Here is a 25,324-nt window from a genome sequence, read left to right as displayed (position 1 = left end):
CCCTTTATCACCCAGCTGCAGTGCAGAGGATGGTCTTCTGCACCATATCTGTAGATTTGCATTTGGGATGGGGAATACCTGGGGAGGGTTAGGGTTGAGTACACTTAAGGCTGGATTGCAGCTTGCGAAACGTAAAATTGGGTGCGGAGTTGCAGAATGAGACAAATATTTAACGGAACTCCATCAGTAATCATGTGATAAGGCTATATTTGTGTCTGTTCACTTATGTTTGGACCAGCACCAGTTAGGTGATCACTACTGTAATGCTACCAGCAGCTATAAACATGAACACGTCATTGTAATTACAGACGTACTGTGGAAAGAGGGAAAATCGCAAACACAGAATATTTACCTCTTACCATAAAGTTAGGATTTCAGTAACTACACACGCAAACTACAATAAATTAATGAGATCTACAAATTAATAAAATGACACATAATTTTACATTGCTTAGCAAAACTACACAGCAGGAAGTAATGCAAACCAATGCAGTGAAAAGGTAGACGACATGGCCCTGCAGGAAGCCAGATATCTACCCACACTCACAGCTGAACAACACACATTTCACAAGCTAGCAGCATTCCGCAGCTAACGTGCTAGGAATAGAGGGGTTTGCACGAGAAGAAAAAGATAATAAGTTTGCTATAAAGAAGAGATCGGCTCACTGACTTTCAGGTTTTCACAGAAATAGGTTGCCCTTCTTTTTCACCAATACATCCCTGGCTAGCCAACCAAAGTTGCCCCTTACAGCGCCGTAACACACAGTATTTATAACTACAATAGCTGATGCAAATAGCCGGCACTGCAGAAACACAACTACACATGGAATATCCTGCGAGTTGCAGGCAGATGCAGGATTTTGTCAAATTAGCCTCTACAGCTAAAGCGTAATAATGTAAAAAGGCAAAACCAGGTTGTTTACATTACTATATTTTTGAAGTAGTGAAAAGTACTGACCTCGGTGGCTGAAAGAGGGGAGTCTGATGCCAAGATTGGAAGCTGAAGACCTTTCTCAGACCTTCCAAAACAGAAGGCGCTATATAAGTGAAGCCCTAAAATAATATTAAAAAGATGACATACACAGAAAAATAAAAGCACAAAAAATAAGAATTTACTCACCGGTAATTCTATTTCTCGTAGTCCGTAGTGGATGCTGGGAACTCCGTAAGGGTTCACTACGGCTGGCCGGCGGTCGGGCTCCCGGCGCCCAGCATACCGGCGCCGGGAGCCCGACCGCCGGCTGACCGACAGTGTGGCGAGCGCAAAGGAGCCCCTTGCGGGCTCGCTGCGCTCGCCACGCTACGGGCACGGTGGCGCGCTACGCGCGCCACACTATTTTATTCTCCCTCTATGGGGGTCGTGGACCCCCACGAGGGAAAATAAGTGTCGGTATGCCGGCGGTCGGGCTCCCGGCGCCGGTATACTGAGCGCCGGGAGCCCGACCGCCGGCATACAGAATGCCACCCCTCAGTAAGGACCATGGGGAATAGCGGGCTCCGAAGGAGGCTGGGCACTCTAGAAAGATTTATGACTACCTGGTGTGCACTGGCTCCTCCCACTATGACCCTCCTCCAAGCCTCAGTTAGGACACTGTGCCCGGACGAGCTGACATAATAAGGAAGGATTTAGAATACCGGGTAAGACTCATACCAGCCACACCAATCACACCGTACAACTCGTGATACTATATCCAGTTTGACAGTATGAAAACAACTGAGCCTCTCAGATGGCTCAACAATAACCCTTTAGTTAACAATAACTATTTACAAGTATTGCAGACAATCCGCACTTGGGATGGGCGCCCAGCATCCACTACGGACTACGAGAAATAGAATTACCGGTGAGTAAATTCTTATTTTCTCTGACGTCCTAGTGGATGCTGGGAACTCCGTAAGGACCATGGGGATTATACCAAAGCTCCCAAACGGGCGGGAGAGTGCGGATGACTCTGCAGCACCGAATGAGCAAACTCTAGGTCCTCCTCAGCCAGGGTATCAAATTTGTAGAATTTTGCAAACGTGTTTGCCCCTGACCAAGTAGCTGCTCGGCAAAGTTGTAAAGCCGAGACCCCTCGGGCAGCCGCCCAAGATGAGCCCACCTTCCTTGTGGAATGGGCATTCACAGATTTTGGCTGTGGCAGGCCTGCCACAGAATGTGCAAGCTGAATTGTACTACAAATCCAGCGAGCAATAGACTGCTTAGAAGCAGGAGCACCCAGCTTGTTGGGTGCATACAGGATAAACAGCGAGTCAGATTTTCTGACTCCAGCCGTCCTGGAAACATATATTTTCAGGGCCCTGACAACGTCTAGCAACTTGGAGTCCTCCAAATCCTTAGTAGCCGCAGGCACCACAATAGGCTGGTTCAGGTGAAACGCTGACACCACCTTAGGGAGAAATTGGGGACGAGTCCTCAATTCTGCCCTATCCATATGGAAAATCAGATAAGGGCTTTTACATGATAAAGCCGCCAATTCTGACACTCGCCTGGCTGAAGCCAAGGCCAATAACATGACCACTTTCCACGTGAGATACTTCAGATCCACGGTTTTTAGTGGCTCAAACCAATGTGATTTTAAGAAACTCAACATCACGTTGAGATCCCAAGGTGCCACAGGAGGCACAAATGGGGGCTGAATATGCAGCACTCCTTTCACAAATGTCTGAACTTCAGGTACTGAAGCTAGTTCTTTTTGAAAGAAAATCGACAGAGCCGAGATCTGTACTTTAATGGAGCCTAGTTTTAGGCCCATATTCACTCCTGCTTGCAGGAAATGCAGAAATCGACCTAGTTGACATTCCTCTGTTGGGGCCTTTTTGGCCTCGCACCATGCAACATATTTCCGCCATATGCGGTGATAATGCTTTTCCGTAACATCTTTCCTGGCCTTAATAAGCGTAGGAATGACTTCTTCCGGAATACCCTTTTCCTTTAGGATCCGGTGTTCAACCGCCATGCCGTCAAACGCAGCCGCGGTAAGTCTTGGAACAGACAGGGCCCCTGCTGTAGCAGGTCCTGTCTGAGCGGTAGAGGCCACGGGTCCTCTGAGAGCATCTCTTGAAGTTCCGGGTATCACGCTCGCCTTGGCCAATCCGGAACCACGAGAATTGTGTTTACTCCTCGCTTTCTTATTATTCTCAATACCTTTGGTATGAGAGGCAGAGGAGGGAACACATAAACCGACTGGTACACCCACGGTGTCACTAGAGCGTCCACAGCTACCGCCTGAGGGTCCCTTGACCTGGCGCAATATCTTTTTAACTTTTTGTTGAGGCGGGACGCCATCATGTCCACCTGTGGTTTTTCCCAACGGTTTACCAGCATCTGGAAGACTTCTGGATGAAGTCCCCACTCTCCCGGGTGGAGGTCGTGTCTGCTGAGGAAGTCTGCTTCCCAGTTGTCCACTCCCGGAATGAACACAGCTGACAGTGCTAGTACATGATTCTCCGCCCATCGGAGGATTCTTGTGGCTTCTGCCATCGCCATCCTGCTTCTTGTGCCGCCCTGTCGATTTACATGGGCGACTGCCGTGATGTTGTCTGACTGGATCAGCACCGGCTGGTGTAGGAGCAGGGATTTTGCTTGGCATTGTATATGGCCCTTAGTTCCAGAATATTTATGTGAAGGGAAGTCTCCTGACTCGACCATAGTCCTTGGAAGTTTCTTCCCTGTGTGACTGCCCCCCAGCCTCGAAGGCTGGCATCCGTGGTCACCAGGACCCAGTCCTGTATGCCGAACCTGCGGCCCTCTAGAAGATGGGCACTCTGCAGCCACCACAGTAGAGACACCCTGGTTCTTGGAGACAGGGTTATCAAGCGATGCATCTGAAGATGCGATCCGGACCACTGGTCCAACAGGTCCCACTGAAAGATTCTGGCATGGAACCTGCCGAAGGGAATTGCTTCGTAAGAAGCCACCATCTTTCCCAGGACCCGCGTGCAGCGATGCACTGATACCTGTTTTGGTTTCAGGAGGTCTCTGACTAGAGATGACAACTCCCTGGCTTTCTCCTCCGGGAGAAACACTTTTTTCTGGACTGTATCCAGAATCATACCCAGGAACAGTAGCCGTGTCGTCGGAACCAGCTGTGACTTCGGGATATTCAGAATCCAGCCGTGCTGGTGCAGCACCTCCTGAGATAGTGCTACTCCCACCAACAACTGTTCCTTGGACCTCGCTTTTATTAGGAGATCGTCCAAGTACGGGATAATTAAAACTCCCTTTTTTCGAAGGAGTATCATCATTTCCGCCATCACCTTGGTAAATACCCTCGGTGCCGTGGACAGTCCAAACGGCAGTGTCTGGAATTGGTAATGGCAATCCTGTACCACAAATCTGAGGTACTCCTGGTGAGGATGGTAAATGGGGACATGCAAGTAAGCATCCTTGATGTCCAGGGATACCATGTAATCCCCCTCTTCCAGGCTCGCAATAACCGCCCTGAGCGATTCCATCTTGAACTTGAATTTTTTTATGTATGTGTTCAAGGATTTCAAATTTAAAATGGGTCTCACCGAACCGTCCGGTTTCGGTACCACAAATAGTGTGGAATAGTAACCCCGGCCTTGTTGAAGTAGGGGTACCTTGATTATCACCTGCTGGGAATACAGCTTGTGAATTGCCGCTAGCACCGCCTCCCTGTCTAAGGGAGCAATCGGCAAGGCAGATTTTAGGAACCGGTGGGGTGGAGACGCCTCGAATTCCAGTTTGTACCCCTGAGATACTATTTGAAGGATCCAGGGATCCACCTGTGAGCGAGCCCACTGATCGCTGAAATTTTTGAGGCGGCCCCCCACCGTACCAGGCTCCGCCTGTGGAGCCCCACCGTCATGCGGCGGACTTGGCAGAAGAAGCGGGGGAGGACTTTTGCTCCTGGGAACCTGCTGTTTGTTGCAGCCTTTTTCCCCTACCTCTGGATAGAAAAGACCCGCCTTTTCCACGCCTGTTTTTCTGGGTCCGAAAGGACTGAACCTGATAAAACGGCGCCTTCTTAGGCTGTGAGGGGACATGGGGTAAAAATGCTGACTTCCCAGACGTTGCTGTGGAAACTAGGTCCGAGAGACCATCCCCAAATAATTCCTCACCTTTATATGGCAACACTTCCATGTGCCTTTTAGAATCTGCATCTCCTGTCCACTGGCGAGTCCATAAGCCTCTCCTAGCAGAAATGGACAATGCACTAACTTTAGATGCCAGTCGGCAGATTTCCCTCTGTGCATCTCTCATATATAAGACTGAGTCTTTTATATGGTCTATGGTTAACAGGATCGTGTCTCTGTCTAATGTGTCAATATTTTCTGACAGTTTATCTGACCACGCAGCGGCAGCACTGCACATCCAAGCTGACGCAATAGCTGGCCTAAGTATAATGCCTGAGTGTGTATATACAGACTTCAGGATCGCCTCCTGCTTTCTATCAGCAGGTTCCTTGAGGGCGGCCGTATCCGGAGACGGTAGTGCCACCTTTTTAGACAAACGTGTGAGCGCTTTATCCACCCTAGGCGGTGTTTCCCAACGTGACCTATCCTCTGGCGGGAAAGGGAACGCCATTAGTACCTTCTTAGGAATTACCAATTTTTTATCAGGGAAAGCCCACGCTTCTTCACACACTTCATTTAATTCATCTGATGGGGGAAAAACTACGGGTAGTTTTTTCTCCCCAAACATAATACCCTTTTTAGTGGTACCTGTATTTATATCAGAAATGTGTAACACCTCTTTCATTGCCTCAATCATGCAGTGAATGGCCTTAGTGGGCATCAGATTAGACTCATCGTCGTCGACACTGGTGTCAGTATCAGTGTCGACATCTGTGTCTGCGGTCTGTAGCGGGCGTTTTAGAGCCCCTGATGACCTGTGCGACGCCTGGACAGGCACGAGCTGAGAAGTCGGCTGTCCCACATTTGGCATGTCGTCAAATTTATTATGTAAGGAGTCTATACGTGCACTCATTTCTTTCCATAAGCTCATCCACTCAGGTGTCTGCCCCGCAGGGGGTGACATCCCTTCTAAAGGCATCTGCTCCGTCTCCACATCATTATCCTCATCAAACATGTCGACACAGCCGTACAGACACACCGCACACACACAAGGAATGCTCCAACAGAGGACAGGACCCACAAAAGCCCTTTGGGGGGACAGAGTGAGAGTATGCCAGCACACACCAGAGCGCTATATAATGCAGCGACTAACTGAGTTATGTCCCCTATAGCTGCTTTTTCTATATAATTTATACAGCGCCTAAATTTAGTGCCCCCCCTCTCTTTTTTTACCCTTTTCTGTAGTGTAGACTGCAGGGGAGAGCCAGGGAGCTTCCTTCCAGCGGATCTGTGAAGGAGAAATGGCGCCAGTGTGCTGCAGGAGATAGCTCCGCCCCTTTTCCGCGGCCTATTCTCCCGCTTTTTTCTGGATTCTGGCAGGGGTATTTTCCACATATATAGCCTCTAGGGCTATATATTGTGGTATTTTTGCCAGCCAAGGTGTTATAATTGCTTCTCAGGGCGCCCCCCCCCCAGCGCCCTGCACCCGCAGTGACCGGAGTGTGAAGTGTGTGTGAGGAGCAATGGCGCACAGCTGCAGTGCTGTGCGCTACCTTGGAGAAGACTGATGTCTTCTGCCGCCGATTTTCCGGACCTTCTTGCTTCTGGCTCTGTAAGGGGGACGGCGGCGCGGCTCCGGGATCGAACACCAAGGACTGGGCCTGCGGTCGATCCCTCTGGAGCTAATGGTGTCCAGTAGCCTAAGAAGCCCAATCCGGCTGCAAGCAGGTGAGTTCGCTTCTTCTCCCCTTAGTCCCTCGCTGCAGTGAGCCTGTTGCCAGCAGGTCTCACTGAAAATAAAAAACCTAAATCTATACTTTCTTTCTAAGGGCTCAGGAAAGCCCCTAGTGTGCATCCAACCTCGGCCGGGCACAAAATCTAACTGAGGCTTGGGGAGGGTCATAGTGGGAGGAGCCAGTGCACACCAGGTAGTCATAAATCTTTCTAGAGTGCCCAGCCTCCTTCGGAGCCCGCTATTCCCCATGGTCCTTACGGAGTTCCCAGCATCCACTAGGACGTCAGAGAAAACAATTCACAAGCAGTCATTAATAAGTCATGCAGACTGGCTACAATAAAATAATGGGGGTCATTCCGAGTTGATCGCTCGCTAGCTATTTTTTGCAGCGCTACGATCAGATAGTCACCACCTATGGGGGAGTGTATTTTCGCTTTGCAAGTGTGCGAACGCTTGTGCAGCCGAGCGGTACAAAAACAGTTTGTGCAGTTTCTGAGTAGGTTTGAACTTACTCAGCCGCTGCGATGACTTCAGCCTGTCCAGTCCCGGAATGGACATCAGACACCCGCCCTGCAAACGCTTGGATACGCCTGCGATTTTCCAACCACTCCCTGAAAACAGTCAGTTGACACCCATAAATACTTCTTCCTGTCAATCTTCTTGCGATCGGCTGTGCAAATGGATTCTTCGTTAAATCCATCGCACAGCACCGATCCGCTATGCACCCATGCGACACGCCTGCGCATTGCGGTGCATACGCAGTTTTGCAGAGTTTTGACCTGATCGCAGCGCTGCAAAAAAATAGCTAGCGTGCGATCAGGTCAGAATGACCCCCATTATCTTGTGCACTTAAAAACCATGGTATGGCCGATTTCTTTAAACACCTCATGTTTGATAGAGAATTATCATAGCCCACGGACATTAACGTACCCTCCAACATGACCCGCCCCACTAGGTACAAAATGCTCTGTTTCTGGACTTCTCTTAATTTATTATTGCCATCACCTGTGAAAAAACAGCTTTCTTATCATTTAACTAGTTCAACACAGGTGATGGAAATCATGAATTAAGAGGGAAGTCCAGGAACAGAGCATTTTGTACCTAGTGGGGCGGGTCATATTGGAGGGTCTGCATTAGTCGCTACTTACCAAAAATGCCTGGTTTGCACTCTCACTGATTGCAGTATCAGGACTGTCCATAGGTGTCTGTCGGGTGAAGTGGGCACCGAAGTGGCTTGCATCGTCCTCCGAGAGCTAAGAGTCAATAGTAAGAATATCAAAGACAGAAAGGTTTCAGATTAGTAGGGCCTGCATAAATCCATCTACAAATTCCGCCGATCCATGCACTTTCCGACAAGTCGGAAAATAGGATTTTGGTACTTACCGATAAATCCTTTTCTCCTAGTCCGTAGAGGATGCTGGGGACTCCAAAAGGACCATAGGGTATAGACGGGATCCGCAGGAGCTTGGGCACACTAAAAAGACTTAATCTGGGTGTGAACTGGCTCCTCCCTCTATGCCCCTCCTCCAGGCCCCAGTTATAGGAACTGTGCCCAGGAGAGACGGACATTTCAAGGAAAGATTTTTGTTTAAACTAAGGGCTACAAAACTACCAGCCCACACCACAAACTTACCGTACAACCGGAATAACTTTAAACCAGATAACAGTATGCAGTAACACCAGCAACGAGCTGCAACAAACACACATCCCGTGTATAAACCAATTTAACCAGCAAGAAAACACTGCAAGTAATAGTCCGCACCGGTACGGGCGCCCAGCATCCTCTACGGACTAGGAGAAAAGGATTTATCGGTAAGTACCAAAATCCTATTTTCTCTTACGTCCTAGAGGATGCTGGGGACTCCAAAAGGACCATGGGGATTATACCAAAGCTCCAGAACGGGTGGGAGAGTGCGGACGACTCTGCAGCACCGACTGAGCAAACGCCAGGTCCTCATCGGCCAGGGTATCAAACTTATAGAACTTAGCAAATGTGTTAGACCCCGACCAAGTAGCCAGTCGGCAAAGTTGTAACGCCGAAACGCCTCGGGCAGCCGCCCAAGATGAGCCCACCTTCCTGGTAGAATGGGCTTTTACTGACTTCGGCACCGGTAGTCCGACCGAAGAGTGAGCCTGCTGGATCGTACTACAAATCCAGCGCGCAATAGTCTGTTTTGAAGCGGGATGACCAATCTTGTTGGCAGCATACAAGACAAACAACGCCTCAGTCTTCCTAGCAACAGCTGTCCTAGAAACGTAGATCTTCAACGCTCTTACAACATCCAGAGATTTTGGAATCGCCACCGCTTCCGTAGCCACCGGAACCACAATAGGTTGGTTAATGTGAAATGAAGAAACCACCTCCGGTAGAAATTGTTGACGAGTCCTCAATTCCGCCCTATCCGAATGAAAAATTAAGTACGGGCTCTTATGAGATAAAGCCGCCAACTCTGACACCCGCCTGGCAGATGCCAGTGCCAAAAGCATAACCACCTTCCAAGTGAGAAACTTCAACTCAACCTTACGCAAAAGTTCAAACCAGGAAGACATGAGAAACCGTAAGACCACATCAAGGTCCCATGGAGCTACAGGAGGTACAAACGGAGGATTGATATGCATTACTCCTTTCACAAAGGTCTGAACCTCTGGGAGGGCAGCTAATTCTTTTTGAAAGAAAATAGACAAAGCCGAAATCTGCACTTTGATGGAACCCAATTTCAGGCCTGCATCTACGCCCGCCTGTAAAAAGTGGAGAAAGCGACCCAAGTGAAAATATTCTGCAGGAGCCATTTTAGACTCACACCAGGAAACATACTTCCTCCAAATACGGTGATAATGTTTCGCAGTAACCTCCTTCCTAGACTTAATGAGAGTTGGAATGACCTCCCTGGGAATACCCTTACGAGCTAAGATCTGGCGCTCAACCTCCATGCAGTCAAACGCAGCCGCGGTAAGTCTGGAAACACGCATGGACCCTGCAACAACAGATTCTCTCTTAGAGGAAGCGGCCAAGGATCTTCCACCAGTAAGTCCTGAAGATCCGGGTACCAGGCCCTTCTTGGCCAGTCTGGGACGACGAGAATCGCCTGAACCCTTGCACGGCGAATGATCCCCAGTACCTTTGGAATGAGAGGAAGTGGAGGGAACACATACACCGACTGGAACACCCACGGAGACACCAGGGCGTCCACTGCACTGGCTTGGGGGTCCCTTGACCTGGAACAATACCTCGGGAGCTTCTTGTTGAGACGAGACGCCATCATGTCGATCAACGGAATTCCCCAGCGTTCTGTCACCTCTGTAAATACCTCTTGGTGAAGAGCCCACTCTCCCGGATGGAGATCGTGTCTGCTGAGGAAATCTGCTTCCCAGTTGTCCACCCCCGGCAGGAAAACCGCTGACAGTGCGCTCACATGTTGTTCCGCCCAGTGAAGGATTTTTGTGGCCTCCGCCATTGCCGCTCTGCTCCTTGTTCCGCCTTGACGGTTTATATGTGCCACCGCTGTGATGTTGTCTGACTGTACCAGGACAGGACGACCCTGAAGAAGGCTTCTTGCTTGTAGCAGGCCGTTGTAAATGGCTCTTAACTCGAGAATATTTATGTGGAGACAGGCTTCCTGGAGCGACCATTTTCCCTGGAAGTTTCTTCCTTGGGTGACTGCGCCCCAGCCTCGGAGACTTGCATCTGTTGTCAGAAGTACCCAATCCTGGATACCGAATCGGCGTCCCCCTAGGAGGTGATGACCTTGTAGCCACCACAGGAGAGAAATTCTGGCTCTGGGAGATAAACTTATCTTCCGGTGAATGTGCAGGTGAGACCCGGACCATTTGCTCAGCAAGTCACACTGAAACACCCGGGCGTGAAACCTGCCAAATGGTATGGCTTCGTACGCCGCAACCATCTTCCCCAGAACCCGAGTACAATGATGGATCGACACACTCGTCGGCCTCAGAAGTTCCCTGACCATCGTCTGCAGTTCCAGAGCCTTTTCTTCTGGAAGAAATACCTTCTGTAAATCCGTGTCCAGAATCATGCCCAGAAAAGGAAGCCGAGTGGTCGGAATCAACTGGGATTTTGGCATATTGAGCACCCAACCGTGCTGTCGCAGAACCGACAGTGACAACTCTACACTTCTCAGCAACCGTTCCTTGGACCTCGCCTTTATCAGGAGATCGTCCAAGTACGGGATAATTGAAACCCCTTGTTTGTGAAGAACCATCATTTCCGCCATGACTTTGGTGAAAATCCTCGGAGCTGTGGAAATCCCAAACGGCAACGTCTGAAATTGGTAATGAGAATCCTGTATAGCAAACCTGAGAAAAGCCTGATGAGGAGGATATATCGGCACATGTAAGTAGGCATCCTTTATGTCGACTGACACCATAATATCCCCCCCCTCCAGGCTGGCAATCACCGCTCGAAGGGATTCCATCTTGAACTTGAACACTTTCAAGTATGGATTGAGGGATTTTAGATTTAGAATTGGTCTGACCGAACCGTCCGGTTTCAGCACCACAAAGAGACTCGAGTAGAGCCCCTCCCCCCGCTGGGACGAGGGAACGGGAATAATGACCCTCTGTAGACACAATTTTTGAATCGCTGCTAGCACCACCTCCCTGTCCGGAAGAACTACTGGTAATGCCGAAAAGAAGAACCGGTGAGGGGGCATCTCCTGAAACTCCAGTTTGTATCCTTGAGACACGATCTCTAACACCCAAGGATCCAGGTCTGATTGAATCCAGACCTGACTGAATATCCGAAGACGGCCCCCACCGGTCTGGACTCCACCAGGAAAGCCCCAGCGTCATACGGTGGACTTGGTAGCAGCAGGGGAGGACTTTTGGTCCTGTGCGCCTGAGCCTGCATGAGGTTTCCTTCCCCTTCCTCAACCCTTTGAAGCGAGGAAGGACGAACCTTTTCCACGCCTGTATTTATTGTGACGAAAGGACTGCATTTGCTGATGTGGTGCCTTTTTCTGTTGTGTGGGCACATAAGGAAGAAAAGAGGACTTACCCGCAGTCGCGGTCGAGACCAGGTCCACCAAGCCGTCCCCAAACAAGACAGTACCTTTGAAGGGTAGTGCTTCCATAGACCTCTTGGAGTCAGCATCAGCGTTCCATTGATGGATCCACAGGGCCCTCCTGGCAGATATCGACATGGCATTGGTTCTTGAACCCAAGAGACAGACATCCCTCGCCGCGTCCTTTAGGTAATCTGCAGCGTCCTTAATATAAACAGAGTTAAAAGGACATTATCTTTGTCAAGGGTATCCATATCACTAGTTAAATTCTCAGCCCATTTAGCAATAGCACTACTCACCCATACTGACGCCACAGCGGGTCTGAGCAAAGCCCCCGAATTAGCGAAAATGAACTTCAGACACGTCTCCAACTTGCGATCCGACGGATCTTTGAGAGCTGCCGTGTCAGGAGACGGAAGTGCCACTTTCTTAGACAAACGGGATAGAGCTTTATCAACATTTGGAGAGGTCTCCCAGTTTTCCCTGTCATCAGAGGGGAAAGGATACGCCATGTAAATCCTCTTGAGAATCTGCCATTTCTTATCCGGCGACTCCCAAGCCTTTTCACAAAGAGTATTCATTTCATGAGAGGGGGGAAACTTCACCTCAGGTTTTTTTTTTCCTTGAACAAGCAAATCCTTGTTTCCTGTACCGCAGGTTCATCAGAAATGTGTAAAACATCTTTTATAGCCATAATCATGTACTGAATACTCTTAACTAACCGTGGATGTAAAACTGCCTCAGTGAAATCGACCTCGGAATCAGAGTCCGTGTCGGTATCAGCATCTACCACTTGAGTAAATGGCCTCTTATGGGACCCGGATGGGGTCTGTACCTGAGACAAAGCCTCTTCCATGGACTTTTTCCACACCTGCGTCTGTGACTCAGACTTATCTAACCTCTTTGATAAGGAAGCTACATTGGAATTTATCGTATTGAGCAGTGCTAGCAAATCAGGTGTCGGCTGCGTCGACAGTCCCAATTCTAGCCCCGCATCCACACTCCCAATAACCTCCTCTGGTGAATAACATTCAGCCTCAGACATGCCGACACGTAGTACCGACACACCCCAACACACAGAACGTCCCAGCTATGTGACAGGCCCACAATGAAGCCCAGAAAGAGGACACAGAAGGAGTATGCCAGCTCACACCCCAGCGCCCATATATCGACACAAACGATATATGTACCCAGCGCTGCCTTTGTTAAATTCAAGCACCACACTGCGGCCCCCTTTTGGAAATGCCCCCCGTTACTTTGTAGAGAAACGTGGAGGTCCCGGCAGCATCTATCCCTCAGCCGCGTGTAGGGAGAAAATGGCGCCCGTGAGCTGCGGGACGAAGCTCCGCCCCCTTCCCACCAATTTCAAAATTGAAGAAAATGCAGGCGGGGGTCTGTAAAGGGTGCCGAGACACCTACAATCTCTTTATGCCGCCCTCAACTCCAGTAACATGCCGCCCAGGGCGCCCCCCCCTGCACCCAGTGAAATACCGTTGGTGATGTGTGTGGGAGCATGGAGCACAGCGTTGCCGCTGTGCCTTTACTGAAGTCTTCTGCCGTCCTGAAGTCTTCTGTTCTTCTCATACTCACCCGACATCTGGCTTCTGTGAGGGGGCGACGGCGTGGCTCCGGGAACAAGCAGCTAGGCGCACCAAGTGATCGAACCCTCTGGAGCCAATGGTGTCCAGTAACCGAGAAGCAGAGCCCTTAAACTAAGAAGAAGTAGGTCTGCTTCTCTCCCCTCACTCCCACGCTGCAGGGAGCCTGTAGCCAGCAGGTCTCCCTGAAAATAAAAAACCTAACAAAAGTCTTTTTCTAGAGAAACTCAGTAGAGCTCCCCTAGTGTGCATCCAGTCACTCCTGGGCACAAAGTCTAACTGGGGTCTGGAGGAGGGGCATAGAGGGAGGAGCCAGTTCACACCCAGTCAAAGTCTTTTTAGTGTGCCCAAGCTCCTGCGGATCCAGTCTATACCCATGGTCCTTTTGGAGTCCCCAGCATCCTCGGAACCGCTTCAGACCTAAAATAGTCGGAAACTGCAGTCTTTCCGACAAGACGGCAGTTTCCGACTACAATTGAATATATCCGATATGACTTCTAATAGCAAGAGGTGTTGCTTTTATAAGACTGTGCACCTTACACCCTATTGTTTAGACCAGTACCTGGTGGCACAGCCCAGCAAGGAGATCATTGTGCTCCGCTGTATCACTTTTCCTAGTAGGTGTGTCAGGAGCTGTATATATACATATAACTAGCTCATTTATATTACATTTAGATTGCCAAGGGGTAAATTACTAAAACTTCTCAAAATGAAAAGTGGTGATGTTGCCCATAGCAACCAATCCGATTCGGTGTATAATTTTCTAGGATGCAATAGAGAAATTATATAGACCGAAAATGATTGGTTGCTATAGGCAACATCACCACTTTTAGAAGCTTAAGTAAATTTATCCCATAGTGGTGCACTATACACAGAATAATTCTCTAGATTTTCGTTTATGTTTGCCATTTACCTGTATTTGTAATATAATATAGTTTATTAAAATAACAAAAAAAGGAAATCATAAAAAGAATATAGGCGTCTTTGTGGGTTTCTGACTGTTACGGACAACCCCGAGTGTCAGATATAACAAATGTCTAAGAATTACAGTACTAATCATCAAGCTCACCTCCTCCATCCACTGCCCCCATTCATGGACTTACCAAGTTGGGGTTGTATGGTGGCTCTATTTTACACTGCAGAAGCTCCTCCCAGTGAATTTGTCTGAAGAACAGGTGTTTCTGTGCATTGACGAGAAAAGAAAGTGAGGACTTAAAGGGAAAATAAACCCCAAAACTTATTGAAGAGATGTATTGCCTTTAAAGGAAAAGATCATGCTACACAATTAGTGCATAAGGAGGCATGACATACAGTACCATGCAGAAACCTAAGGTGGTAAAATACATAAATGACTAGCATAAGACATAAACCTAAGGTGGTAAAATACATAAATGACTAGCATAAGACATGTATAAAAACATAATACAATAAAAATATTTTTTTTAAAAAAAGCTAAAATAAACAAGTGTTGTGGAACCTGTATATCCGCCACATCTGCCTCTCCGGACCCCAGCCTCTGAGCTGGGTTTTTCTTCAGCAGCTGAAAGAGGAAAAATTATGAAGGAAGACAATAAATGCATAAGAAATAAAAATAATGACTAGTAACATGCAATTCACTTCAGTCAGTTACCTTTCTCAGAAGGTCACAGGCATCCGGGGTTAGATACGGCGGGAAAGATGGTTTTCCTTTTAGAATCTTGTCAGTTACTTTCTTCCTATTGTTTCCCGTAAAAGGAGGCTAATTATTTATATAGAGGACAAGGACAAGAGAAGATGGGAAGAAATAAACCGAAGTGTGAATGATTCACCCAACACTACTAATACATCAGTAATAACATATTAGCCATCTACACCTCCCATAAATCAGAATATAAATCAGATCACACAGATTTTCACTGGACTATGAGTATGCGGAACTGGACCAGCAAAATTTGTGAGGAACATGGCTGAATATCACTTTAAATTTTGACCAAGCCCTGATTAGAATGTAATGTCATGTGGTAAAAATGGATGTTACTATTATGATTTCTCTTCTCTTTATGGATTTAAAATTACTATATGTACACCCAATGTCTCAAACAACTTTATCAGCACTTACGTCTCACCATGCCTCTTGTTCAATTCTCCTAAGCAGCCTGATGTAGGCCACCAATCAGGGCTTCTCATGTTATGTTCTAAAGAACATGATTCCCTTATTATACCTGTGACTTTGGCAGGAACTGTTAATTTGATTCTTAGGCACTTGGTCACTAAACAGTGTTTCAGAGATTACTGTGTACAGCTAATGTGTGACAGCATCATGGATTTCCCTATAGAAAGAAGATGACAGGGGGTCACAGATGAGCCCCCTCAGAGTTCTCCCCTGTTGGCGTGTACTGGTACATCTAATACCGACATCTAGATCCAAACAAGCTATCATTCTGGAGACCAGAAACAGGATTCCTAATCAGAGGCAAAACACACACTATATGCACTTGTCTTTAGGCCCTAAAACTGGATCATACCTTTACACGTTTGCTATTGTTATACATAGAATTAGCAGATTCATTTCTGGGGATGCAGTAATTGGATCAAAGTAACTTTATATAAAAGCTTTCACTATATTTTCCCGAAAAAAAAAACACCTGATGTGTCCTCATATACCTTGCCTCAATACACCATGTTGCACGAAACGCCTGGAGCGAGTAAGCCACGCCAAAGTAAATTTTTCTTCCAATTTACATCGTATTCGCACCACATACATTGAAAACACACTATGGGGTGTATTCAATAAGAGTCGGAAACTGCCATCTTATCAGAAAGACGGAAGTTTCCAAATGGAATAGGTCGGAAGGGGTTCTGACCTATTCAATAGGGGTAAATTTTTTCCGACAAGTCGGGAAACCCGACATGTCGGAAAGCAGGTGTATCGGCAGAATACCCGACAATCCACCTGCTGCTGTCGGAAACGGGGCCAAATCCGACAGGTTTTGGCCCCCTTTCCGACAATCTCAATTCGACTTGAAAACAAGTCGGATTGAGCTGAGGAGACGGGGAGCGGTGCGGCGGGCTACGGGGATGAGAGGTACCTTGACAGCCGTCCCCCGGCTAGGCAGCTCTCTCCATGTAGTGCCGCCACCGCAGACATCACCCCCGCTGGCAGCTCCGGCCACCACACTGCTCTCCCCTCCGCTGACAGCAGCGGCAGGACAGGACATAGGGAACGGCCAAATCAGACAGTCGGATTTGGCCGCTCTTTAAATAGGGGTTGTCGGGTCCATTCCGACAACTGCATTTGGAATGGACCCGACTCTTATTGAATATACCCCTAAGTCTGTACCAGAGACACCGGGCTGCCACTTTAACCGCACAGGAATTAGTATTAAATATGAACAAAGTCGCAGATAAAGCACAAAAAGCCACGGCCGCTGCATTGTAATACTTCACATACAGATTTAAAATCATTTGCATGCAGATGTACAAGTGATGCATATCAAATAAATCAGCGCAGTCCTGTGAAGTGATTTTGTTGCATCGCTTCTGTAACAAAGACGCACAATTAAGCACAGCTGCATGGGACCTGGTGTACAGAGAAGGGCTGTTTGGTGCGTCTGACAATAGCATGAGGACACATCTGTATTTACACCAAAAAGTGTAAATGTAATGTATATAAATTCATGTAAGTAAATTAATGTACATAAATTACAGAAATAACTCTCACTAAAATCGATACATAGCCAAAAACAGAAAATACAATGTGGTCTGGTCACAGAGGTATAGAATTTCATGTCTATTTTGAGTAAACCAAGAACAAATGTAATGTTCTGTTGTATTATACAATGTTTTGTGAGTGGACTCATAATGCAAGGTGTATTGTATAAGTTCAGTTTAAAGCGAATAAGAAAAGCCATACTACGCATCTTTTCATACAGATCCCACTATAAATAGCATGAGACACAATCACCATAGTACACACCGAGCCAGTAAGCATGTCATATAGCAGAATTCCCAAACTCCACCAGTCCACTGCTCGGTTGTGGCCTTTGTGCGACAGAACCTCAGGAGCCCTAAGAGGAGAACAAATATTACTAATGCATACAGTTTAAAAAACAAATTTACCAGCGGCCAGACTGATGGTCCGGGGAAGGCGTGCTGTTCCTACACCCATCTGGTACATTGTCAGTAAACTAAAGAGTGTTCTAACTAAAGAGTCCATAGCGCCATGCAGTTTTATAAATCTGCTAACAACCAGATAACTACCTAATCTGGGAACGCTATTTTGCCGACATCATTACCAAAGTAAAAGATAATACTTCTTGTACATATGTTTTTTTAACGATGGTCATAGCCTAAAGCTAGGTACACACTATACAATTATTGGACAGATCAGCTCGGTTAATAATATAGGGGGGTATTCAATTAGCTGTTTTTTTTAGACTAGGCGGGGGAAAAAACTGAGCTTTTCGCTATTTTTAGGGTGAATGGGGATTCCTCCTATGCAATAGCAGGGACAGTTTTTCGGCTAGGTAAAACATTCGGCAGGAGTGAAAAACATGTGGATCAGCGAATCCATGTGTTTCCACACCTACGCCGGTGAAAATGCGGGATGTTTTCAACGATCTTGATGTATTTTTCGCCAATGCTTTTTCACTTAAAACAAAAAGGTGAAAAAGCATAGGCGAAAATGTCTAAAAAAAATGAGCAAAAACGGCCTGCAATTGAATACTCATTGAGTTGAATTCAACAGCTAAATGAATACCCCCATAGTGTGAATGAATGATTGTTTTGTGTTTCCCAAGTATCATGGCCAGAATCACGATCCTTCGGTTGTCAGATCGGTTAGAAAAGACAGAAAATCTTGGCTCAATCTCCTGGTATTGCACAGCATGTGGACATTCTCGATAAATCAGACCAAAATGCGTACATTTTCCCTCATCAGTGGACATGAGCAAATTCAGTGGTGTGGCAGAAAATTGGTAACTTCAAAAAAATAAATAAATAGCTCAGATATTGTTGAAAACTCGCCCCAACTGTCATAACGACCAAATAAATTGGATAATGTGTACCTAGCTTAACTGTTAATAAACTTGGAAGTGCAAGGCGGTACTACAGTACCTCAACAGCCTGTGGCACTTATTAACTGCAAGGCTGACACACCTCATTAAATCAACTCATCAGAATGACTTCTTTTTTTCTTTTTAAGTAGTAGTACAGAATTCAGTCATGCATCGTATAGAAAATATGATGAAGTACAGAATCCTGTACTTCTACTTTAAAAAAAATTGGTCATTCTGATGAGTTGACTTAGGGCCTAAATCAGACCTGGTAGTAGCCCTGCAAAATTTGGCAGGCCTACGATCAGGCACACTGACATGCGGGGGGACACCCAGCACAGGGCTAGTCTGCCCCGCATGTCAGGCCCGCCCACTCCCCCTTTCCCCACAGAAGTACAAAAGCACCATACTGCGGGGATGCTTTTGCACTTCAGGAGTAGCTCCCGGCCAGTGCAGCTTTTGCGTGCTCGCCGGGAGCTACTCGTCGCTACCCGGGTCACAGCTGCTGCCTGTGATGTCACGCAGTCGCTGCGGCCCGTCCCCCGCACGGTCCGGCCACGCCTGCATTGACTGGACCGTGCCCACAAAATGGCAGCCAAACGCCGCCATGCCGCCCCCTCCCCGTCAATCAAGGCAGAGGCTATCGCTAGGCAACGACAGCCGTCGGCTGTCAGCCATGCGCCAACGCATGCGCACTTCTGACCTAATCACTGCGATGAACGGCAGCGTGCAATCAGGTTAGAATGACCCCCTTAAAAGAGGTGTGTCAGCCTTAGAAACACAGATGGGGTATGCATGTTTACACTATACGACATGACATAAAATCTCATCCAAATTCATGTCATTTATTGGTTTACATGCTACATGCAGCACAAGCAGGTGCCTAGTGAGGCCTTCATTTTTACATTGCTTTTGATCTTTGGAATTGGCAACTCCCTCTATGGGGCTCCCTCTGGGACTCTACACCGGGGCTCCCTCTGGGACTCTACACCGGGGCTCCCTCTGGGACTCTACACCGGGGCTCCCTCTGGGACTCTACACTGCATTTAAAACTCCACTCAAACAAAAAGGCACCAATAAATCTTTTACCCTTCAGTGTAATTACAGCACAATGTAAAGCAAACACTCTAAGCAAATGCAACAGACAGTATAAATATGCTATCCTTAAATGATATAAGCCTTTATACAACCCCAAATTTGCCATATTTTATGTGGTTGTATGGTACAATAATTTTTTTATTTTTTTTTGGGGGGGGGGATAATTTGATGTAATTGGTCTTCACACAAATGTAATTTAATGGTGTATTTACGGAGGTATGGAGAAAAATCATACAATTTTAGTGTTAGATCTATACTATCTATTTTTTTCATTTCCCCCTTTCCTTAGAGTCACTGATACAAACAGGTGATTATTATACAATTTCTTTTTTGTTATCCCACTGGTGGGTAGGAATGCATAGTGGCTGCACACTTAAAGTTTTGTATCTCATATTGCGCATCTTAAACTACAGGCTCAAGCACAGCACGTGCAGTAAAGTACATACATGTACTCCACAGTTCCGCAGAAGGTGTGTGTCACGCTATCTCCGTGAATGGATTCCTTGCACATTCCAAAGTCTGTGAGCTTAATGTGACCTAAAGAGACATAAGAATGGACAGCTGGTACACACTAATGAGGGATTAGGAAGCTAAAGGATAACTAAAAATAAAATACAAGTTGATCTAATATAAAAAGGCATTTTCTAACATTCATCGGTTACAGGTCTCAATTCCTGACAGATTGTTGCTTACCCCTAAAGAAGGTTTCCTTCTGGTCTAAAGTCTTCAACACACCAGGCAGCCCATGAAAGATAGGCAGCACAGAGAAAAGAGAAAAAAAAAGGGGGGGTGCCAAATTGTAAGGGGAACCCTAACAAAAATCAAGTGTGATAGAAAAAGCAAGGACACAGAAAAGCTGCTTACAGTTATATAACAGGGAGGCCTGTGTGCTACCTTTAAATCCCTCAGAAAACATATTTTACAAGCTAGCATGTGGTCCATGAGCACACCAGTGTTAGCTTAGCTACCAATAGGGCTCTAAAAGGTCTACACAATATCAGCATGGAAAGACACTTCCCTTGTGGAATGTCTACCTAGTGAAGGTGTAGAGGTGCCAGGTTCCCTGATGCACTCATGGCTCAGGCCAGAACATGTACACTGCTTTTGACTTGATGGAACCTAGGACCTGATTCAGAGTTGTACGCAATGCCGATATTTATGGAGTTGAGCGATTATCGGCCATCTGCGCATGAGTCACAGTCATGAGGATTTATTTGCACAGTGATTGACAGTCAGGAAAAGCGTTTGTGGGAGGTAAACGGGAGTAGCAAAAATAACGCAGGCATCCCGCAACTGCTTTCAGGGCGTGTCTCAGCCTACAACTATCAACCCATACGCACAAAACATGGCGCCAGTATCTCAATTCAGGCAGCCATTCTGCACGACCAAAGGGTTACTAACAAAGGATCTGCGATGTAGTCTGTGGGCGTCTCAATACATTTCTAGGTGGCTACGGCATATTGTCGCACATTAGATGCTCACAAATTCATAAGCGTACATCTCTAAAACAGTCCTTTATCCATAGACACACAAGCCACTAACAGTTGTTTAAGCAAACCAGAGTTTATTGGACCAGAAATATTAATTACCATCCTTTGTGGAGCCCCCTTGTTCTATCTAGATTACGCTGCTGACATTTTGAGTTTGAGTTTAAAAGGCTCTTAATGAGCTGAGAGTTCTCACTGTAGTGCATTGTGTCTTTTTAGAGGAGAAAAAAAAATCTTCCAAATATATATCCAGAAGTTTATTATTATTTTATTACCAGTTATTTATATAGCGCACACATATTCCGCAGCACTTTACAGTGAATAATTGGCCATTCACATCAGTCCCTGCCCCAGTGGAGCGTACAATCTATAGTCCCTACCACATGTACACGCACACACATTCATGCTAGGGTTAATTTTGTTAGGATCCAATTAACCTACCAGTATATTTTTGGATTGTGGGAAGAAACCAGAGTACCCGGAGGAAACCCACGAAAGTACGGGGAGAATATACAAACTCCACACAGTTAGGGCCATGGTGGGAATCAAACTCATGACCTCAGTGCTGTGAGGCAGTAATGCTAACCATTACACCATCTGTGACTTTTTTGGGTCTACTTTGTAGTTAACATCTCGGTTCAGAAAAAGGTAACCTGTTGTGATAAAATCTACACTTTAATAACTCCTCTTTTAGGATTAAATTAGATCTTGCTGGAGTGAAGATTTTAGCTGTCGGATAGCACACCAATTAGATGCAGGTCATACAGTAGGAGGAAAAGGACAGGAGGAAAATATGAACAAACACCATGCTGACATTCCAAGTCTGAATACATGCCTTCACTCTCTAAGATTTGTTCAGAGGATGCAGCAAAAATCAAAGTTCCTGACATGACAGTGGTAACCACTGGGTTTACTCCCTGCAACGTAGTGGTCAGGAAAATAAACAATAACTAGCCAGATAAATCCCTCCATCCGTCCACGGTATCTTTCTTCCTCTGGGGGCTCATTGCAACCAGGGGGTTTATTTACTAATATTCGTGTTTGTGCTGTTTTTAAGGGAGTTTGACCTCGAATTTTATCGGACGTAATTTACTGCAACTTTTTGAATCTATCTACGGTAATTTACTAAGCTGCCGAGTTTTCTAGTTTCGTATTTTCCGATGTCGATGTGATTTGTATTGTCGGGCAGTGTTTTACGGGAGTGATTAGTAAAACACTCCCTGACATAACACAATGAATCCCGGCCCGATCAGTGAGATCCGTGCAGGGCTTCATTGTGTGCATTCAGAGAAGTGATGAATGGGTTAAAAAAATAATAATAAGATTTTAAACCTACCAGTAAATCTTTTTCTCCTAGTCCGTAGAGGATGCTGGGGACTCCGTAAGGACCATGGCGTATAGACGGGCTCCGCAGGAGACATGGGCACTATAAAGAACTTTAGAATGGGTGTGCACTGGCTCCTTCGTCTACGCCCCTCCTCCACCTCAGAGAAACTGTGCCCAGAGAAGATGGACAATATGAGGAAAAGATTTTGTTAATCTAAGGGCAAGATTCATACCAGCCCACACCATCCACACCGTATAACCTGGACTATATGCAACCAGTTAACAGTATGAACAAAAACCAGTATCAGCGAAAGGCTGATCTCAACTGTAACATAACCCTTATGTAAGCAACAACTATATACAAGCCTTGCAGATTTTGTCCGCACTGGGACGGGCGCCCAGCATCCTCTTTGGACTAGGAGAAAGATTTACCGGTAGGTTTAAAATCTTATTTTCTCTTACGTCCTAGAGGATGCTGGGGACTCCGTAAGGACCATGGGGTTTATACCAAAGCTCCAGACCGGGCGGGAGAGTGTGGACGACTCTGCAGCACCGACTGAGCAAACTCATAAGGTCCTAATCAGCCAGGGTATCAAACTTATAGAACTTATAGAGACGCCTCGGGCAGCCGCCCAAGAAGAGCCCACCTTCCTAGTGGAATGGGCCTTTACCGAATGTGGTAACGGCAATCCTGCCGTACAATGAGCCTGTTGAATCGTGTGACAGATCCAGCGAGCAATAGTCTGCTTCGAAGCAGGAGCGCCAACTTTGTTGGCTGCATACAGGACAAACAGTGCTTCTGTTTTCCTAACCCTAGCCGTCCTGGCTACAGAGATTTTTAAGGCCCTGACTACATCCAGAGACGTGGAGTCCTCCAAGTCATCCGTAGCCACAGGCACCACAATAGGTTGGTTCATATGAAACGCTGAAACCACCTTAGGCAAAAATTGAGGACGAGTCCTCAACTCAGCCCTATCCACATGGAAAATAAAATAGGGGCTCTTGTGAGACAAGGCCGCCAATTCAGACACCCGCCTTGCAGATGCCAAGGCCAACAACATGACCACCTTCCAAGTGAGAAATTTCAATTCAACCGTTTGAAGAGGTTCAAACCAGTGAGACATCAGGAACCGTAACACCACGTTAAGGTCCCAGGGTGCCACAGGGGGCACAAAAGGAGGCTGGATGTGCAGCACTCCCTTTACAAAAGTCTGGACTTCTGGGAGAGAAGCCAATTCCTTCTGAAAGAAAATAGATAGGGCCGAAATATGTACCTTAATGGAGCCCAATTTTAGGCCCATATCCACTCCTGTCTGTAGAAAGTGGAGAAAACGGCCCAGATGGAAATCTTCCGTTGGAGCATTCTTGGCTTCACACCAAGAAACATATTTCCTTCAGAGACGGTGATAATGTTTTGCCGTCACCTCCTTCCTAGCTTTTATCAGAGTAGGGATGACCTCCTCCGGAATACCTTTCCCAGCTAGGATGCGGCGTTCAACTGCCATGCAGTCAAACGTAACTGCGGTAAGTCTTGGAACACGCAGGGCGCCTGTTGTAACAGATCCTCCCTGAGAGGAAGAGGCCATGGATCTTCTGTGAGCATCTCCTGAAGATCTGAATACCAGGCCCCTCGAGGCCAATCTGGAACAATGAGGATTGTTCTCACTCTTTTTTGTCTTAGGATTCTCAATATTTTTGAGATGAGAGGAAGAGGGGGGAACACATAGACCAACTGAAACACCCAAGGTGTCACCAGGGCGTCCACCGCTACTGCCTGCGAGTCCCTTGACCTGGCACAATACCTCCGAAGCTTCTTGTTGAGGCGTGACACCATCATGTCTATGTGAGGAATTCCCCAAAGACTTGTTATCTCTGTAAAAACGTCTTGATGACGTCCCCCCTCTCCTTGATGGAGATCGTGTCTGCTGAGGAAGTCTGCTACCCAGTTGTCCACTCCCGCTGACAGAGCGCTTACGTGATTTTCCGCCCAGCGAAGAATCCTGGTGGCTTCCGCCATTGCCACTCTGCTCCTTGTCCCGCCTTGGTGGTTTACATGAGCCACGGCTGTGATGTTGTCTGGATCAGAATCGGTAGGTCGTGAAGAAGATTCTCCGCTTGTCGTAGGCCGTTGAATATGGCCCTCAATTCCAGCACACTGATGTGTAGACAAGCCTCCTGGCTTGACCATAGGACCTGAAAACTTCTTCCTTGTGTGACTGCTCCCCATCCTCGGAGGCTCGCGTCCGTGGTCACCAGAACCCAGCCTTGAATGCCGAACCTGCGACCCTCTAGAAGGTGAGCACTTTGCAGCCACCACAGGAGAGACACCCTGGCCTGGGGGGACAGGCTTATTTTCTGATGTATTAGTAGATGGGACCCTGACCACTTGTCCAGGAGGTCCCACTGAAAAGTCCTTGCATGAAACCTGCCGAAGGGGATGGCCTCGTAGGCTGCCACCATTTTCCCCAGAACTCGAGTGCATTGATGAACAGACACTCTTTTTGGTTTTAGCAAGTCTCTGACCATGTTCTGGAGGTCCTGGGCTTTTTCCACCGGGAGAAAAACCCTCTTCTGTTCCGTGTCCAGAATCATGCCTAGGAATGATAGTCGAGTCGTTGGAATCAATTGTGACTTTGGCAGATTGAGAATCCAACCATGCTGTTGTAGCACTCTCAGGGAGAGCGACACGCTTTTCAGCAATTGATCTCTCGATCTCGCTTTTAATCAGGAGATCGTCCAAGGACGGGATAATTGTGACTCCCTGCCTGCGCAGGAGCACCATCATCTCCGCCATCACCTTGGTGAAAATCCTCGGGGCCGTGGAAAGGCCAAACGGCAACGTCTGAAACTGGTAATGACAGTCCCGTACAGCGAATCTCAGGTACGCCTGATGAGGAGGATATATGGGGACATGAAGGTATGCATCCTTTATGTCGAGTGACACCATAAAATCCCCCCCTTCCAGACTGGAGATCACAGCCCGGAG

At 47.1% G+C, this 25,324-nt stretch overlaps 1 protein-coding gene across 1 annotated transcript in view; it reads right to left on the bottom strand.

The window, feature by feature from the left end:
* RPS6KB2 (ribosomal protein S6 kinase B2) overlaps nucleotides 1-25,324 on the bottom strand; it is an 80,904-nt gene that overhangs the window by 3,770 nt on the left and 51,810 nt on the right. The window contains exons 8-14 of the mRNA XM_063958523.1: nucleotides 19,972-20,062; nucleotides 17,350-17,440; nucleotides 15,025-15,132; nucleotides 14,872-14,934; nucleotides 14,498-14,575; nucleotides 7,924-8,028; nucleotides 959-1,053 (exon numbers count right to left, since the gene is read on the bottom strand). Coding sequence (XP_063814593.1) covers nucleotides 959-1,053; nucleotides 7,924-8,028; nucleotides 14,498-14,575; nucleotides 14,872-14,934; nucleotides 15,025-15,132; nucleotides 17,350-17,440; nucleotides 19,972-20,062 — 631 coding nt within the window. The remainder of the gene's footprint in view (nucleotides 1-958; nucleotides 1,054-7,923; nucleotides 8,029-14,497; nucleotides 14,576-14,871; nucleotides 14,935-15,024; nucleotides 15,133-17,349; nucleotides 17,441-19,971; nucleotides 20,063-25,324) is intronic.

Source organism: Pseudophryne corroboree, chromosome 3 (assembly GCF_028390025.1).
Source record: "Pseudophryne corroboree isolate aPseCor3 chromosome 3, aPseCor3.hap2, whole genome shotgun sequence".
Lineage (NCBI taxonomy): Eukaryota > Metazoa > Chordata > Amphibia > Anura > Myobatrachidae > Pseudophryne > Pseudophryne corroboree.
Note: the sequence above shows the minus strand (reverse complement) of the source record. Positions and strands in the feature narration are given on the sequence as shown.